Here is an 18,716-nt window from a genome sequence, read left to right as displayed (position 1 = left end):
GGTGATTGCTCGGGCCTTCGATCTGTCAAATATTTTTCTCTCTCGGACCATTTTGCTTTTTTGAGTGTGTTGAGACAGCACGGGACGTGCATCGCAAATTGCCCTCAGCAGCGGGCCATGCAAAGGTTGATGGAATAAAGGAGGCAAATAAGCCGAAGTTACCTATGGTCATTGCTCTCTCACCCTGGAGGTTCCAGAACTGAGCAGGGCTTGGAGAGCTGAAGGGGCCAGGAGAAATATAATCTGGACCCCTATTCTTTCGCTATTGGACAGGTTAGTCGAGGTCCTGAATTATCGTAAAATTCGATATGGACCTCACCGCATCGCTACATACCCTATGTCTACAATATGGCTTATGCTTGAGTTTTTGATGAGGATAATTATATGGCGATTGTGCGAACTCTAAGGTCAGTACCGGGTCACGCGATCCACAATGCAGTTCACGAGGTGCTCGGAAAGGGTTATTATTGATAGATGCAGGAAGCTTTCATGAGGATAAAATATGATCCCATCTCCAAAGGCAAAGCCAACGCCTCTCCCTGATTTGGGGATGTGGTTACTAATGCGGGTGATGAGTAAACCTAACCTGGTTGGGTCAGGCGTTGCGGGCACCTAGACGATCTAGGTCTAGCCAAGGAAGGGGCCGCCCGCCTTGGCTTGGAGAGCCCTTGAGCTGGGGATATTGAGGCTTGATGAGTTTTATCAAGCCATCGGCATCAAACCTACAATACAAGATTTGCACTGCCATCTGCTTAACATCGAGTTGAACCGAAGCAATCACCTGAAGACCAATGTTTGAACTAAATGCTGATACAAGGACCGAAAGCATCATACAAGCGGCGGGGCTGCCAACCAGTATCAAACAAGCTACAGACGATTCATCTCGATGTTACTGGTCCTGTCTGTCTGTACGACACTCGGGAGATGCGAGCCCCCCTCATTGTACCAAGTAGCGAGGCAACACAGAGATAGCGGCCGGCCAGCCAAGCGCTGGAGCCCGTTCATGTGCGGTCGCAGCCCGGCCTCGGGTTCAACAATGAACAAAGAAAGTTGACACAACGGTGAACTTGTCCCATGAGCGAATGTCAGTCTGGCATCTATATCCAGTCAACAAATCGCTGTGAGCATAGCGTACTACCAAAACCTCCACAACTACCTTACACAAGATGACACCAACCAGAAAGAAGAATGGCATCGCCATTGAGGCAATGTATACGGCATCATATGTTGCTGATTCGGATGTGGCCAAGATTGGTTCTATTTTGTTGGGTATCGTGAAATTTTTAGACAAACGATGACATGGCTTTTATTTGTGATTTTATTATTTAATGTCAGGAAATCCCCTCTCTGGATCTGTAGATTCTGAATATCTTTGTTCACATCTCCGTGATTCTGACCTGTCTCTTCCTGCTCCTATACGTCTCACTGAGCAGACATTTACAAGGCACTTGTCAAATAAACCAAAGTACCAGGTAAGACTGCGGATACAACTACAACTCCAACTACATACAAGTAGCTTATATTATATTGGATAGATCCCATCTGTGCACTATTGAGTGGCTATTACCTGGCTGTAGCATCTCCCTGATCGCCATTATAACTATAGCGAAGTAAAGTACTCTGTACTGTACGTAGAGTTGTCCTCCCTGCTCGCCAATACACCCTTGTTGACAGCCCTCTTTAAGCATATTTCTACATACGCTACCTACTATCTACTCCACATCCAATACAATTTTGTATCAGAGAGCAAAGAAAGAAAAGTAGAAACAGACGCTTGTTTCGCCCCATCATTCCTCTCTACTCACCGCACACAAGGACTCCCTCTCCCTTCACCCAAGGAGGACGAACACCAAAGGGCCGTTCTCACATCTCACCAGCTCCGTCTAACTCGACTTAATCCAGGCCCGCACATTCCGACGGCGGCGTGCAACGTTGGTCTTGACCTGGCCTGGCCTGCCCTTGATTCCATCTGGACAAGGCAAAGCAAAGGACGTTCTCGCGGGAGACTACATTTACCGCCATACGCCCGCCTGGTTCCAACAGTGGGTGGCCGCACCTTTTCACCTTTAATCCACGCTGGCTCCCTCTGATACACCTTACCTTGACCGACATTTTCTTTCTTTCTTCTCTTCCTCCTTCGTATAGTATGCCTTTTGGTCAGGAATAATAAGCTTTACAAAGATACCACCGCACAAAAGAAACGGAGAGGAATAGCAACAAACTTCAACATCTGGTCCTCCTAATCACCTCTGGACAAGAAAGTTTCGACTCATTTCGTTACCATTTGTTGAGAACTCTACACAGAAAAAGTTATCACCAATTTAACTTTTTCTGATATACCTACATACGACTATAAATACAAAGCAACCCAGCTCATCTTTGGACACCGGACACCTTTCGGAAACACTCCAGCACGATCAGCGAAAGGGACGAAACGACCCATACATTTATTTGTAAGTACCCCTGGACAGTTTACTCCATATTGTCCAGGATCCTGCAACATTCCTAAACATATATCCTACACGAACCTAGGCAACATTGACAAGCATATATCTGGGGACGGAATTGCAGATACCCGCCGGCCACCATCTCGCCTTTTTGTTATCCGTATTCTAATTTTTATAGGTACCATAGAGAACAAAAATCCGAGGCATACACCATGTCTCAAAGGTACACAGCATCCGTAAGTCAACAAATTTCATTTGCCCACTTGTCCATTTGTCCATCTGTCTGTCTTTCTGCCTACCTACCCCGCTACCTGCAAGGCTCTCTCCCTCTTCCTGGTAGTTTAGTAGTGATGCCCTCCCCTCCTCCACTGTCGGTTCGCTTCAAGGGCTTGTCGTTTCGCTTGTCCTGCCTCGTCTAGGTCCTGGTCCTGGTCCAGGCCTAGGGAGTGCGACGTCAGAGATGCTCGTGTGCTATACCAAAAAGTCTCAACCAAATGCGTCAGAGTCAGACTAGTCTAGTGCACGTCCTAAGTCGCTGCCACCTTCCCTTGACTTGACCTCAAATCTGCACTTGCACTGCATGTCAACCAAAAAAAAAAAACATACCTAGTACCTTGTCTGGCAGGTACTGTGGTCTTGTTGGCCCTTCCATACTTCAACTTACCTTCTTCTTATGCACCTCATCCCAAACCAAACCAAACCAAACCAAACACAAGCACAATCTGCACAGCATCAATATCTCTTGATTCTCACATCGACTGTCGCATATTAATATCATTTCTTCCTTAACAGTTTTCACTTCGACGGTCTACCCGTCAAACGAATGACATGAGCGCAGCATCGCAACCCCCGCCCTCCAATCTGCCTTATGGAGGCGGCAGCGACACAACTTCAATTTGGGCAACCAACCATAATTTCCTACCCTCGCGAGGTATGATGATATCCCTTGGCTATCCTGTCAAAGAAGGACATGTGTGCTTACTCTCAATTCTAGACAATGTCGACCGATCAAACGACCTCTTCAACACTCGCAACGCATCCAACAACACTGGAATATGGCACACATCTTCGAATTCGCAATCACACAGTTCATCCCCGAACAATAGGACGAACGGAACTGACGAAATGAGACACCTGACCCATCAGCTTTCTCAAATGGGAATGCCAGACAGCTCCACATCCACAGGCTACCCGAGGTTCAACAGTACAGGGAACTCTGAGGACATGATGAACTCGACCGGCTTTGGTTACGCAGCCGGTTCAGCTGGCTCAGTTTCTCGACCGGAGCCGTCCTTTGGTGTTTCCCACAATCCCAGCAGTTCAATCCACTCCCAATCTGGAATGCGCTACCAACAGTCGTTGATGAGCCAGCAAACCTACAACCATCACGCCTTCGGTCTCAACAACGCTCAGGGTCTAGACAACCAACTGTCCTCGGTCGGCAGGACCCAACTCAATCCTGCTTCTCAAGCCTGGAACCAGAATATCACGAACCATGCCAGCAGCAGCAGCCTTGGCGGCAACTCGGCGAACATTCCTGCCTTATATCCCACCACGAGTCGTATGGATCAGGGCAACAGCTACAACGATTTCTTGAGTTCCCTGGGTTCGAGAGAGTCTATTTCCCGACCGCTCGAGAATGAGAGTGAACGTCGTATGCCAAGCCAGCATCAATATCCGCCCTACCACCCCAGGCCAAATACCACTGCTCTTCAGACCGCATACCTCAATGCTGGGCTCAGTATGCCCTCTTCGAACGCACCAATGCAGTTTTTTTACCAGCAAAGCAACTTTGTGAATTCAGGAGTGAACGCACACGGGAACCATAATCAATCCGCGTCGACCGTTGACCCATGGTGCAGAAGCTTCATTGCCAGCTTGAAATCTGACAGGAAACAACACCTCACTCTCGACATGGTCTTTGGCAACGTTGTTTTAGCATGTGGCACTCAAGACATTTCAAGATTCATCCAAAATAAATTGCAACAAGCAAAGAGCGAAGACAAGCAGAAAATGTTCGACGAGATTGGCTCGGACATGATCAATCTGATGAAAGATCTCTATGGCAACTACGTCTGCCAAAAGCTGATTGAGAATGGCAGCATGGCCCAGAAGAGGCACGTTATTCAGGCGGTGAAAGGTCATATCGTTCAACTATCCCTCAACGTATATGGATGCCGGGTGTTTCAAAAGATTGTGGACTGCTGTCCGCCCAGCCACATTGTTGGAATTCTTGACGAAATTCACAGTTACGATGTCATCAAATCGCTATCGCAAGACGAGTGCGGAAACCACGTGATTCAAAAACTCGTCCAAACCATGCCCCCAAGGGATGTCAAGTTTATCACTGTAGCCTGCCAAGAACACGCTAGAGAACTCTCGGCGAATTCATTCAGTTGCCGCATCTTACAGCGGGTGCTCGAATACGCCGAGGAGGATGACAGGAAGCAGCTCGTGGAAAGCCTCATCCTTATGATGGACAAACTTGTCACGGACCAGTGGGGCAACTATGTTGCTGGGCATATCATTGAGCATAGAGGCCCTGAGGATCGGGACCGCTTCTTTGAACATGTCATGAGCAGGCTATTCGAGCTCTGCCACCACAAACTTGGATCCCATGTGGTTGAGAAATGCATCAAGTTCGGCACCCCTGAACAGCGCACTCAAATCCGCAAACAACTCTCCCCAGATGACGATACCGAGGATAGGTTGGAGAACACGTTGAAAGATCAATTCGGCAACTACGTTGTTGGTGAGTACTTCTATTTCTATTCGTTTTCAATTATTTAACTAACACAATGTAGCGAGTTTGCTCAAGCACCTTGAATGGGGAAGCCAGGAGCGAATCCAACTCAAGCGTGCAATCTTAACTTGCGTAGACTCCATCAAGGCAACATCTCCCAACAGGACATTCCCGGCGCTGGACAAGGTTCTTGTGGAAGACAAGAGGCGGGAGGCGACTGAGAGCAGGCTTCAAGTCGAAGTTGACTCAGCAGGGCAAACTCCAGCGCTGACGAATGAAACCAACAGTCCTCAGAGCGACAGTCTTCCAAGTGCTGACACGAGCGCCATCGAAGTTCATCCCACCGACGGCAAGAACACGGAGGCAACCCCACGAGTTCGAGACGATGATGCATGGACGCTTGCTAACGGACAACGATAACGGATTCATCCACATTCACGTACACTTACTTCGCACCCTTACAAATAGACGGGGAAGGTTTAGGATACATAACCGCAAAAGGCTTCCTTGGGGGTCGTACACGGACTTTGACCCAGGTCCGGAACCTGGGCTATATACCACCATCCAAGGTGTTTAATACAGGGGGGAGTATCTGCAAAGGCGAAAGGTGTTTTCAAATGGGTCATGGGGTTTCTGGGAGTTTGTTCACTTTGTTTTTGTTCTTTCACTCTTTTCTTGTATTCTGTACTTTCATCGTCTTTACTATGGTTTAGTTTTATTTGGTTTATACCGGGGTCATGGGGAAAGGAAAGACAGTACCGGCTGGAATATGGTGATAATCTAGTCTGGAAGAACGGTCTTTAGGAACTACGAAAAAAACACGGGAAAAGCGCTGAGGCGGTAGTCACCTTACTCTAGGTATAATTATAAATGAAGTTTTCAAGTCCAAGTTGAGGAATCTAGTCTACGCACCAAGTATCCATACCCCTGCGGCTAACATCGGTATGTACCTAGAATGGGACCCTAGAAACCATCACCCTTGAAGCTAACTATTTTGGTCAATAGCTATGACGCCGCCACGTGCAAGTGCAGATGAGAAGCCAACGCACTCGGATTGCCGATCCCTGTTCCGAGATTCTTCATTAATTCACAACGTCAAGGCAGGAATGGGGGAATTGTAGCTCATTCCAGACACAATCTCTATCGACACGAACCCTGTTTTCATTTTCATGATTGAACTATTAGAGACTCGGTAGTCATCGCTGACCCTTTTTCGACCTTGAAGCAATCGTTGCTCGACATGACGGCCGCCGCCCGACTGACCTTCCTGAGTCCACAGGTGCTGCGTGGGATACGCGTGGCGCCTCGCTCTACAGCTGGCTTTACCAGGCACAGAGGCACCTTTGCACGAAGGAGAGGGAAGGCCATTGAGCCTCAGCTTCTGAAGGCAGACCCAACTCTGAACCTTAATACCTCGCATCCTCTTATCAGCGACAGCGCTATTCGTCCTGAGACATCTACAGCCACAACGACAGCGACAGCGCAAGAGCAATTGCAGCCCACGCCCGACAGATCAGTTTCGACCAACGAGACACAACCACAACAACCTAACAAGGAAAACGAGACAACAAAGGAGGAACAGGCCAGAATGGCTCGTGAAGAGGCTAAACAGAGCGGACCTCTGGAGGCTGTACTACACATGGAACCACCCGAGGCGAAGACGAAGACGACAAGACCTGGCCCAGCTATGTCTCCACCACCATACGTCCACCACTTTGACAGTTACTCGCTCGTGAAGCATTTGCAGGGTGGGGGCTGGTCGCAGGAGCAGGCTACAACATCAATGAAGGCCATCCGAACGTTGCTCGCGGAGAACTTGGAAATTGCTCAATCAACTCTGGTTAGCAAGAGCGACGTTGAAAATGTGAGGATAGCCTTATTACAACGAGTCAGCGTCGAACAGAGCTAACAGCAAATACTAGGAAACATATCTCTTTACTGCAGCCTGCTCAGAATTAAGCACCGAGATAAAAAACAACCGAAGGCTCGAAGAGGAACAACTACGACAGCAACGCACGCACCTGCAGCACGAGGTTGATATCCTGGCACAATCACTGAACCAAGAGCTTCACACATTGAACGATAATGTGCGAGGCTCGTTCAACGATCGGAAGATGGCTGTCAGGGAAGAGCAAAAAGTCGTGGAGAGCGCTGTATGAATACCCCTCCGATGTCGGCCTGAGCTAGCCAACTGACAAATATTCCAGGTTCAACAAATCAACTACAAAATCAGCAGTGTACTTAGTAGCGATGCAAAGTCTGAGATTGAGGCCGTGCGCTGGATTCTCATCCGTCGCTCTGTCCTGGGCATACTCTTCATGGCAGTCCTCACATTGGGAACCCTGAGATACGCCACATACGTGAGCCATGAGCGACAAAGAGAAGTGAATCGCATCCAGAAAGAGGAGGAAGAGAAGAAACGAAACGGTGGAAAACAGGATCGCACAATAGATGCGGATGCGGCAGCGATTTTGGCCGCCAACGGATGAGAACTTACACTGTACATGGGATGAACACTTTTTTTCCTTGGACACTTTTTCCTTTTGTTTTATTACCGATACCCCTATAGATTTTTCTACTTGAAGAGTAAAACGGGCTCTTGTCACAAAAAGAAGGCTGCATCATGGTAACTTGTGTAGGAGTTGCATGAGCTGATGAGAGAGAGCCTTTTGACAATGTGGGATGGGTTAGGGATACATGGTACATATATATACAAGGCATACAACGGGCTTTGACAAGCCGATTTCATAGACACACATAGACATTTTGAATGTAAATGACTAGATTGACGCTGGTCATAATCTATCATGAGAACATTCCGGTATTTTGCGTATCATGACTACTCATTGAAAGTGCAGCACGTGCTAAAATTGATGTAATGATTTACCCCACGCGTCAACCCGGCGCGTCAACCACCAAGACCAAGCATCTCCAACGTTACCACCACCTATCTCACAATCCCGATCAGCCTCTATACCAATGGCGCCCGAACCGCAACCCGAGCCTCCCGCACAAGCCGAAGCGGCCCCGCAAGAAGCAGAGCAACAGCAAACAGGACAACCCCCCGCGAGCCCTCCCCTCCCTCAGCGCCACACAGCCGTATCCCCTGGTCCCCGCGCAGCGCGCCTCCAAGAGCTCTATGCGCGATCGCTGAAAAAGACACTGGGAAAGGCAGGCTGGCAGAATGTCGCGGGGTGCTACCCTACTATCGCGAAGAGGGCGGAGGGTGTGCTAAGGCAGGTCCAGGGACAGATGGTTGATAAGTTGAGCGAGAAGTGCGAGGTTCGTGTTGTTGGATGAAGATTTATGAGAAAAAGAAAAGTGCTGACCTGGTGGAATTTGCAGAAAGAGTTTGAGAATATCATGGTTTCGAGACAGGTAGTCCCCAAACTGAACGATCTCGAGAGTCTCATTAGTGATGCATCGCGGCGACGAGCGGAATCGACGACAGAAACACCAACACCGTGCGTTTCTCTTCCAGACATGACCCAATTCTATGCTAAAACTCATACAGACCTCATATGCTCCCTCCACCGACCATCCTCGCCGCCCATCTCACGCCTACTCTCACAGCACACCAATCGCAGCTTAATGCACGCCTACAAACGACACAATCACAAAACGCCTTGTTATACGATGAAGTACAACGTCAAAGAGAAGAGATTCGAGCTTTACTTGATACTCTGGAGGCTGTGGTAGCTGACGTTAAGGGCGCAAATGACGCGCTGCGCCCGGTTGTAGGCGATGTTGCTGCCGAGACGAGACAGGGAATAACGGCTGTTGAAGCTGCAAATGGAGGAGGGCAGGGACAACATGGAGCGGCGACTTGAGGGATTAAGATATTTAAATAGGGAGAGCTGTATAGAGCTCAGTTATGTGATAAGTTCGGAGTCATGGGGCGGCTATTTTTGCTAAGGAGCACGATACCATCATCTCTTATTTTGTTTTACGAAGAAATGTTTATCAACAATCAATTATTTCGCAGCAGAATTATCTCAAGCATGTTTGCTATTCAACAGTTTCTTTTTAGAGGCAGCGCCTCATAGGAACGTATATATATGAACTTATATGTAAAAACCTGTCGCAGCAGGCTGTATGTGCAAGAAATGATATGGCTCAATGAGGTGGCTCACAGACCAGCGTGTCGTATACCAATCCCCATGTCAAAGCCATCATGAGCTAATCTAACAAGAAAACAACAAATCAAATGCAAACTCCGTCCCATGATCGTAAGCCATCATCACCATTGGCTGATGCAATCCGCAGCCTTTCATGCGCCAGATATGCAAAGTAGCTATGTACGGTCGTAAAAAAGATGAGATGTGAGGTGTAGTGCCTCTGTTTTCGTATGTGAATATGTGTAATAGATGTTCTAGATTGTATAAAACGTTGGATCAACCATCAAAAGTGATGTGTGGTGTCGGGATGGGATGTGACCGGTCCCAGTTGTATGTTGTGAAAGAGAAAGAGGATACAGCGAAGATGATAGGGAGGAGGTAGTGTGATGGGTAGATGTTTATATCGTATATCCGTATGGCCAAGACCTTAGATGAGTCTGTTTTCGGTATGAACCGTTTGCCAAGCTCCGAAGTAGTCAATTTCACCATAGGCTGGAGGTAGAACCCTGACCGTTCGGCCAGTCGTCCAATCAACATAAAACTTTTTGCCCTTGTTGATGATGTATGGCGTTTTGCGGGGACTTCTGAAAAGAAGGTTGCTGTAACAAAGCTTGGCATACAGCAAGTCGTGAGCACTCGACCACTGATGTTCTGGTATCCATTTTCCATCGACAGGGTCGATACCCATATTGTTGTATGACGTTGTGCTGAGTCGGCGGGCAAGGTCTATCCGAGGAGGAGGTTCTACCACTTCTTCTTCGTCACCTTCGACCTCGATTTCAGGTTCAAGTCGGGTTTGTGATTCTGGAGCCAAAGGTAAAGATGGTCGGGCCTCGCTTGTTGTCGCTGATATTTCTTCAGAGCCTGTTTCAATTCCTAGCTCTGACAAGTCGATGGCGGTAGCGGTAGGTGACTGGCCGTGAAACCAACGGATTCGTTGTATTCGGGGTATGGACATATCGCGGGGAAAGTCTCGGTCCTCCAAGGGTAGAGCAATGTCGATGGCTGCAAACAGACCTTCGAGCCATTTGTTGAACGTGCTCAATTCGACGCAGCATAGGAGAAATTGGTCAGTCTCAGCTCGAACACGGATGGTATATCGCCGTCTGAACCATGTCAGCAACCCGGACTCCTCGTTACATCCATAACAATCGCAGCAACTTACTTCTTGTAGTCAGCAGCGATACCAACATCCGCATACAATAGGCTGTACGTCTTCTCAAGCTTGCCCTTCTTCACCCATGGCGGGTTATCTGGGTTAACGGACGGTCCATCATCGCGTGTCCTACCCCAGCTCCAAGCCTTCTTGGTGCTGTAGATGTTGAGTGCGGTGCCGTTTAGACAGACATATACTGGATACCATTGACGATCTTCGGCCCTCTTTATCAAGTTTTCGATTTCGTGTTTCTTATCAAAGACGCCCTCCAACGATATTGAGTTGTTGTAGGCGGGAAGCTTTTCATTTCCTGTATCCGGGTGAGGTTGAGTTTGGCCGCCCCCGCCAGTCTTGAGCTCCTTCTCCTCCCCCAGAATATCTCCATGCTGGGAGACGTCCGATGTTGTCGACGGCGGATCTCGCTCTTGCTGGTACGGAGGCGGCTGGGAGGGTCGAGGCTGGTTCGTCATGACACGCTGATAGTGAAGGTCCTCCTCCATTGAGACACGCCGCCTAAGGGGCGGCGAGGTGGGAGCGATCGTGGATAATCCATCGTCCTCGGCCGTGACCCTGCAGAGGTCCATTGGAGGGAGACGGGACTTATATGAAGTCGAGTAGGGTCCCACGACCGGCCGTTGCGGAACGGGAAGGGCGCACGGGGTGACTCTCTGGTCTAGGGGCGTGAACCTCAACAAGCATTGACCGTAGGAGTCTCCATAGAGGACGATAGGCTGAGGAGGTTGATCATTCCGACCCGCTCTGAGGTTGTGTGGAGAGAGTTGTAGAAAAAGACTGGAGTGAACCAACAGAAGACGTGGTTGAGAGGATCAGAACAGTCAGCACGGATCCACGAAGAGAAGCATCTGTGGAAGAAGGTCGCACGCAGGGGTCGTGGATTTGAGGATCGTGGATCGAGGGGGGTGTGGGCTGAGCTGGAAGACGGGGTTGATGGGATACCGGTAGGGCCCAAACAAGACGTGCCTCCGTCCGGCTTCGACGGGGTATAGAAGGGGAATGGAAATGCGGCGGCTCTTTTGTTCGAATGACTAGGCCTAGGATCGAAAAGTCAGGGCCAGTCGAGTGCAGAGCGACGTCAGCCGTTTCGAAGGGGCCCACGTTGAAGCAGACGCAGATGGGAATTGGATGTGAGGGTGGAGCGGAAGCTGTCGAAACGTGAGGGTGTGGGATGAGAAGGATATTGAAAATGCTGGAACAGAGTGGCGAGATGAGGCTGCCGTATTGGACGCTACTGTGGTTTTTTCGAGAAGAGCGATTTCGCCTAAATCGAACAACCAGGTCAATCACATAAGAATCTGATGCGACAGCGTCTTGATTGGCCTTTTGGTCTGGCCGGGTTGTGGGATGCGGATGTGATGCGATCCGCACTTTTGAAGAGGGAGTATCAAATGCGTGCTAAATGCGCCGGATTTCCGCGCGCTGACTGCCGATCTCGCCTGTATTAGTGGACGTTTCTGTCGAACTGGGCGTAGGGCTCTGCGTTCTTTTTGTCTGGAAGTAATAATATCTGTACTATCTCGTCTCCGTTATGTGGTTTCGAGATTGATGAAGAGTCCAAGATGGGATGTCGTTGGTGGTGCCAAGTCCAGGGTTCTCCTCTTTCCTCTCTCGAGCTTGGCTTACCAGTTGAATCGATTTAATTTTGGCTCATGGGTCGGGGAAGGAGCACCTTGATCGTTGACGCCCCCAGACAAGACAAGGCAGGGCAGGCACGACACATGGTATTGCTTGCTTTGACGGGGACTTGACTTGGAGTCTGGCTCTGGCCTGCGCCTGGCACTGGCCTCTCCCAGCGAATGTACCTCATGTTGCAGGTTCAAAAGGACCACCTTCCCGTCAAAAGGTCCCGCGCGACTGGGGTCTCACGAGCCCACAGAACCGCACGAGGAAGTTGCAGCACACGGCCCCACCGTCCTCAGCCAGCGCCGCTAGTAAAGAACGGGTAGGTACCTTCCTCAAGAACGGATATCGGCACAAGGAAGCAACAACAAAAGTCTCTCTTGGCGTCCAATGCTACTTGCTTGCGCGAGACTCTCTATCCACAACCAATGCAGATATACGCTGCATCGTAACATCAAACTATAAGTTTCAGCAAATATGATTATCGTCAGCGGTCTACTGCAGTTATTGGTCATAATATATGACAACGGTAATTGCCGTGCCCAGTACCGTGCTCAACTGTACCAAACAAATCTACGATAGAGTTCAAGCCTCGCTTGCTACGTTCTATGATCTATCCAACGTACATAAGCCACGTTTGACGTCTCGGCCGGGTCTCGACTGTGATATCCGGAGCTTGTCGCTACAAAGACGAACCCGACATGCAAGTAATTAATAGCTGTGCTTTGCGCGTCCAATCGCGCAAAAGTTCTCAAAGAAGCATGATTTATTTTCGGCTCTGGTCTCATTCATCCTGGACGCCGCAAAAATAGGTTTGCATGAAGGAACTAGCAGCCAACATAACCTAAGGATACGGATATATAGAACGGACCTTGCTGCGTAACAAAAGTGCCATTTTTACCGTTTCGAAAAAATAACTGTCAAAGCTGGCATTTGATTCGCTTGCTGCAGGCGACCCAGACCTCTGGGAGAGGCATGCGTACTGTTTCTCCTAGTTGAAGCAGCTTACCTCATCCTATTAAGACTCACTGCTCGGCTCTCTGTGCTCGATAAAGGAACTTTTGGTGCCGCCATTGGCACCTTTGATAGTGGGCCCCCTCCCTGTGTCTGGGGTCAGGCTTTCTCTTCGGCGTCTCTTTATGGATTGAACAAAACGGCTCCACCAATAGTCTATACAGGTATGTATGTCGTGTGTCGTCGTGTTGTTTCCATTATACATCGTCAGCCATTTGTGGCATCGCATTCCTCCCAATTTCACAGTTTCATACAAGTTGACAACAAATCATGCGTTCCTGAACCGACTTGCATTGTACCGGTACCTCATCGAAATGAACACTCACTCACACATTGTGTGAAAGAGCGTACAAACCAAATGCAAACCAGCCTGAAACTCCGCTCTTCTCGAATCGGAAGACAGCTCTTAGGACACAACATTTCCGGGCTGTCTCCGTTGAAACCTCTCCCGTCTTACTGTCCATTCAATTTCTCTAACGGCACACTGCCAAACACAGGAGTTGGAGCAGGGCCGATTCAAATCTCCATTTCGCATTAGTGTTGCGGGGAATCCCCAGCGAACGTTGGGTTCGGCGATGTTGATGATCAAGATAATCAAGCGAGTGAATCATACGTATTATTATGCACGACTCGGAATGAGGGCTGTATCACCTTGAATGTCGGTAGTCGAATTGCTTTCAGGACGATCATGCAAATCTCACACGGTAATTATTCCTCCGAGATACGTGTCAGCATCTTCCTAGATGCGTAGCGTAGCGTAGGAGCTGATCATTGCTTCTTCTCACTGAGTACCTACGTAATGATCGTTGACAAAAAGTTCCTATTTCATCTTTGATTTCGAGCTTCTATGAAGCATAACTAGTACTAAAACTAAAGTTTACAAGTCAGGTACATGACTTACGTGGACATAAGCCAAGCTACCAAGTCTCCGAGTCTGAGACAAGCTCACCGCGTTGATCCTCTCCCGTCTTGGCTGCAACCTCTTCTCTTCATCTAAAGAAATTCCAAAAGAAATGCGATATCCCAGCCACTGTCTCATACATCGCTGATCGCCTAACGTGCTCCCCGGATCTCTCGGCACAAAGACTCACCTCATCTTACGAGCATGTCTGCAATACCTTGAACGATCGGAGCTCACATGACACTGGCTCTTTTGCTCTCCTCTGGCCGGGCTAGAGTACCTATGAGTCTACTTTCAGAAGGTCACAAATAAGCGGGCGAACGAGTAGCGAGCAGCTTTTGTTTCCCCATACGCGGCGTCCCCGGAAGAAACCGAAGAGCACGCCCCGCGCTGGGTAGAACTGGATATTGTCGGGAGACAACAACACGTCGAGCCTCCGAATATCACCACCACACGTGCAAGTTCTCCGTCAAAGGTCTTGACTTGCCTAAGCAGGGACTATGTAGTAATTATTACAAGTGAGTATCCTCTTGGTCTGCAAAAGTCCCTCAATAACCCGCTTGGCCTTTGGTCAATGCTTTCATCGTTACAAAAGAACCTTGAGGAACACCAGCAAAAAATCAAACCGATCGACTTGCTTGGCCCACGAGGCTCAACAAGCTTAACTTCGGATATGCTGCTTGTTTCATCGAAAACTTGGCTTTGTTGATCAATATCGCATGTTGCCGCCCAGTCTCCGATAGCCTGGCTGGGTTGGCCTTATGTTACGTTACTTGGCATGACAACACCGACCTCACTCTTGCTGGAACCTTTCGCATTCACTTGCTCCATCTGGCAGCTTGCCTCCGACATTAGAAACCAAAAGGTACTAATCATTACTTGCACAGTAAAAAGTACAGAACGTGGTCCCTGCTGAGCCCTTCGGTGCAGGCCTGGACTTCCAACATGATTTCCATCACTATCTCTTCCTGGTACTCGTCACTGTTCCTCTGCCCATCCGGGTGCAGCCTCTATCACCCGTCCATTCGCTTTTGTAAGAATATACACGGTCATTAGAAAGTAATGATGCCAAATCAAAGCTCCCAGCCATGGACCTTTTCCCCTTTTTCGCTGAAATCCGTAACCCAATCACCGGCTGGAACGATCAGATGCAGATGCAGCGCGCAAACCACCGAAACTGAAAAACGAACAATCATGACTCCAGATTCCCAACTCCATCCTTCCTCCCAAAGGGAATACCAAACTCCGCCTCCCCTTGCCGTGCCACCTATCTGCTGAGCTTACCTTCCGCTTTCGCCTCCTGATGTCGAGACTTTGATATTGTTTAGGTATGTCATGCATGGGTAAAGAGATGACTACGCCTCAAGGCTGTAGTAACTATACTGCTCAGCTTTCAGACAAACATTGAGACGGTTCTCGTGTTTGCCGTATTATATATGCTGATCGCAGTTGCTTAAGCGTTCTGGGGCTGGGCAGCAGCGCCACGCCCGCGAGCAGCACCACCGCGGCCACGGTTCTGACCAGAGAAGTTGCCACGAGAGCCCTGGCCACCAGATCGGCCACCCTCAGCACCTCCACGGCCACGTCCGGGAGCCGGGCCTCGTCCACCGCCGTAGCTGGTTCCTCCGTAAGCGTTGGCCTTGGGGCGGCGGGCCTCAACGACGATGCTTTCACCGTTGACAGTGTGAGGGTTGGCAGCGGCAGCGGCCTGGTAACCCTCGGGGGTCTTGTACTCAACAAAGGCACAGTTCTATATCACATTAGCTTCTGCAGCGTATCCATCGTAAAATTTTAACATACCTTCTGACGGTTGATGTCGAAGTAGGTCAACTCGCCAAAAGCGGCGAGAGCGTTCTTGAGGTCGGCATCCTGAACCTTGTCTGTCACGTACTTAACATATCCGAGAGTACCCTCCTTCTCGGTGGGAGGAGGTCCGGAAACAGACTGAGGTCGGTTTTGTCGCTTAGAGTCACTGCCAGCAGTCTGCCATCCGGCTGCCTCCTTAGGAGCAGCCTCGGCAGCAGGGGCGTTAGCAGTAGAAGCCGGTGCGGCAGCGGGTTGAGAAGTTGGGGCAGCAGCGGCGGGGGCAGCAGCGCGGCTCTGGTTTACGGGAGGAGTAGGTGTCTTGGAAAGGGGAACGACGGGTCGAGGGAGAGCGGCTGCAGCTCGGCTGGCCCAGGTCATAGGCTTAGGAGGACCAGCAAGCTTCTCGGGAGCGGCAGGGGGAGCAGCGACGGGCTTGGATACAGGTGTAGGGCTAGGGTCCTTGGGCTTCTCGGCCTCCTTGACATCCTCCTCAGCAAGCTCCTTAGCAGCCTCGTCGGCAGTCTCAGCAGGAGCTTCGGGCTTGACCTCGGGGGCCTTAACCTCGTCGGCCGAAGTCTCGGTGGCGCTGCCATTAAGAGTCACACTGTCCTTATCAGTGGAAACCTCCTCCAACTTATGGTCAACAACCTCGGGATCAAGAGGTTGAACAGGAGCCTCCTCCTGAGCCTCCTCCTTTTCAGACTGAGGTGCCTCAGGCTCGGCAGGAGGTGCAGCTTCCTCAGCAGCAGGGACAGCAATCTCCTCAGCAGCCTTCTCGGGGGCCTCCTCGGTGGCAGTTGTGGCCTCGGCCTCGGCCTCCTCGTCGATATATCGCAGGATATCGTTCAAAACGAAGTAGCCGGAGGGTTGCTGAGCGAGGACAAAGGTCTGGACGAACTTCCTGGGCTCGGCACCCTTGTTGGAGGTCTCGCCGATCACTTGGATGACAATGTTTTCAAAGGATGCTTGCGAGTCCACATTGGAAACCCTGACCTTGCAGTCTTGGAAGTCGAGCTCCTTGATTCGTTCTTGGATAAGCTGTATTTTGGTTAGGAGCTATTCGTAGAGTTTGATGACGATTAGTACATACCTGTCGGCCAACGGAGACAGTAGAAAGCTCGGCCTCGCGACCGTAGACGAATTGCGAGCGTTTGCCGTAGAAGAGCTAGAACTTGGTTAGCATGGATCGTGGGTACGAGGCACTCAAGGGAACATACGTGGAGCTTCTCGGGTGACTTGCTCAAGGTGGTGTAGTATTGCTCGACGAAGTACCAGCCAACTTCGTCCTTGGACAAGTTGCTGTTGGCAGAAGCGGCAGCGGTAGTAGAGCCATCGGCGGCAGAGGTAGTGGGAGCTGTTTGTTGTTGGTCTGCAGGTTCCTTATACTGGTCCTGTTGGGCAAAGTTACCGTTGGAGGCCATGATGGCTGTTGTGATGTGAAGATTGAGAGAGCGGGTGTGACGAGAGAGCGAAAATTAGATCGAGTGCGCAATCGGTGGGCTCTCTGTATCGCAGCAACAAGGCAAACAAATGCGTGAAAACGTTGAAAGGAAATAGAGCTCAGGTTGGGAATTTAAGCTCAAGAGCGATCGTGTTCGGTCGAGGATGGTTGGATATACTCGAGAAAGTTGAGTTGTATCGAATCAGGAAGAAAAAGACAAGCCTGATGACAAACCGGGGTCAAGAGGGTTCGCAGGTCAGAGGCGGCGACGATGTGGAAACGTGAGGGGCGAAGAGTTGAGGGGACGAGATGGACCGTCAAAGGAAAGAAACCCTGGAGAGATGGAGAGATAAAGCTAAAGCGGGTTGATTGATGATGAAAGAAGAGGGAGATGAGGAGATTCGAATTGTTTACGAGTCTCTAGAATTGGATCGGGTCGGATGTGATGAAGTCGGGATGATGATGTGGTCAGGTTGTTGTTTGGTTCAGGCCAATTGTGGAGGGCTCGAAAAACGCTGCATTCGCTGTTACTATTTGCTCCAAGCTCAAGGTTGTGAAGTTGGTCTGTGCGCCACCTCCACAGTCAAGTTCAGCTTCCGCGATTCTCGGAACGGCAAGTGTCATAGTTTTCCCGAGACTTGCCAAGTCCCACGAGAGAGACAGAGACACTGCAAACAGCAACCATGATACTAATACGTTGCAGGTACTGAAGATATAGGTAACCGCTTTTGGTGAGACATGGAAAATTGTATAGCCCGAATCAGTAGCACTTTTCATTCTTGCTTTATTGCACTACCTTTTAACCCATACCATATATACTCTTTCGCTAGAGGTTAGCCTCTCAGGGATCTTTGCGTCAGCATCATGTATGTAGCTTCGAGCATGGAACCCTGTCATTGCAGCTTTTTACAGGAAACAATTGGTGCATAATCCGAATAGAGCATTGCAATGCGAGTTTTTTACTTTTGTCTCGGTATGATGTATAAATACAGCTCTTGCCCAATGCTTCAGTCTACCAGTCTACCAACAGACTGTGACTTGTCCAGGCTGCAGATCAACCCAGGCCTGATATGAATGCTACTGAATCAATGGCTCTTCAGAGAGTCTTTATTGCATGTTTGAACCGGTCCTTATGTGTTTACAGTCAATATAGCTGCAAACAGTAGCTGATCCTTAAAGTAGCAGAGACTTGACTTGGCCATTAATAGACGAAACACTTCAAGCCATCATATCTGTATGACTGTTTAAATTAAACACCGGCTTTTTACCACCATCGATTGAGGTTTTAAGCTCTCTTTCCCCATCGATATGACCAACATCTCTAGGCTTATATTCCTCCAGGCTACCATTTGACTTTACCAAAGAGTGCTTTTTGGGCGATCTATCGGGACCTGTTTACTCTTGATATCTCTATCTTGGACAGGTGTATTTATTAATAAATCAAATCGGTTC

General features: G+C 49.4%; 5 protein-coding genes across 5 annotated transcripts, besides 1 other annotated feature; 3 read left to right on the top strand and 2 right to left on the bottom strand.

Annotated features, from left to right (window-relative positions):
• Positions 1 to 3,132: 3,132 nt before the first annotated feature.
• Positions 3,133 to 3,158: a microsatellite.
• Positions 3,159 to 3,275: 117 nt separating this feature from the next.
• Positions 3,276 to 5,610, top strand: FPSE_01534 (uncharacterized protein; the record flags this gene model as incomplete). The annotated part of the gene is made up of 3 exons (XM_009254654.1): positions 3,276 to 3,378; positions 3,442 to 5,199; positions 5,252 to 5,610. The coding sequence occupies 3 exons, from the start codon at positions 3,276 to 3,278 to the stop codon at positions 5,608 to 5,610; spliced, it is 2,220 nt and encodes a 739-aa protein (XP_009252929.1).
• An 820-nt stretch (positions 5,611 to 6,430) lies between these two features.
• FPSE_01535 (uncharacterized protein) lies at positions 6,431 to 7,679 on the top strand (the record flags this gene model as incomplete). The annotated part of the gene is made up of 3 exons (XM_009254655.1): positions 6,431 to 7,054; positions 7,113 to 7,343; positions 7,398 to 7,679. 3 exons carry the CDS (start codon positions 6,431 to 6,433, stop codon positions 7,677 to 7,679), a joined length of 1,137 nt encoding a protein of 378 aa, XP_009252930.1.
• A 490-nt stretch (positions 7,680 to 8,169) lies between these two features.
• Positions 8,170 to 9,020, top strand: FPSE_01536 (uncharacterized protein; the record flags this gene model as incomplete). Its single annotated transcript, XM_009254656.1, has 3 exons — positions 8,170 to 8,472; positions 8,536 to 8,654; positions 8,705 to 9,020. The coding sequence occupies 3 exons, from the start codon at positions 8,170 to 8,172 to the stop codon at positions 9,018 to 9,020; spliced, it is 738 nt and encodes a 245-aa protein (XP_009252931.1).
• Positions 9,021 to 9,735: 715 nt separating this feature from the next.
• On the bottom strand, positions 9,736 to 10,964 carry FPSE_01537 (uncharacterized protein; the record flags this gene model as incomplete). The annotated part of the gene is made up of 2 exons (XM_009254657.1): positions 9,736 to 10,414; positions 10,474 to 10,964. The coding sequence occupies 2 exons, from the start codon at positions 10,962 to 10,964 to the stop codon at positions 9,736 to 9,738; spliced, it is 1,170 nt and encodes a 389-aa protein (XP_009252932.1).
• A 4,506-nt stretch (positions 10,965 to 15,470) lies between these two features.
• FPSE_01538 (uncharacterized protein) lies at positions 15,471 to 17,244 on the bottom strand (the record flags this gene model as incomplete). Its single annotated transcript, XM_009254658.1, has 4 exons — positions 15,471 to 15,767; positions 15,818 to 16,861; positions 16,914 to 16,988; positions 17,041 to 17,244. The coding sequence occupies 4 exons, from the start codon at positions 17,242 to 17,244 to the stop codon at positions 15,471 to 15,473; spliced, it is 1,620 nt and encodes a 539-aa protein (XP_009252933.1).
• Positions 17,245 to 18,716: the final 1,472 nt, after the last annotated feature.

Source organism: Fusarium pseudograminearum, chromosome 4 (genome assembly GCF_000303195.2).
Source record: "Fusarium pseudograminearum CS3096 chromosome 4, whole genome shotgun sequence".
In the NCBI taxonomy this organism is placed as follows: domain Eukaryota; kingdom Fungi; phylum Ascomycota; class Sordariomycetes; order Hypocreales; family Nectriaceae; genus Fusarium; species Fusarium pseudograminearum.
Note: the sequence above shows the minus strand (reverse complement) of the source record. Positions and strands in the feature narration are given on the sequence as shown.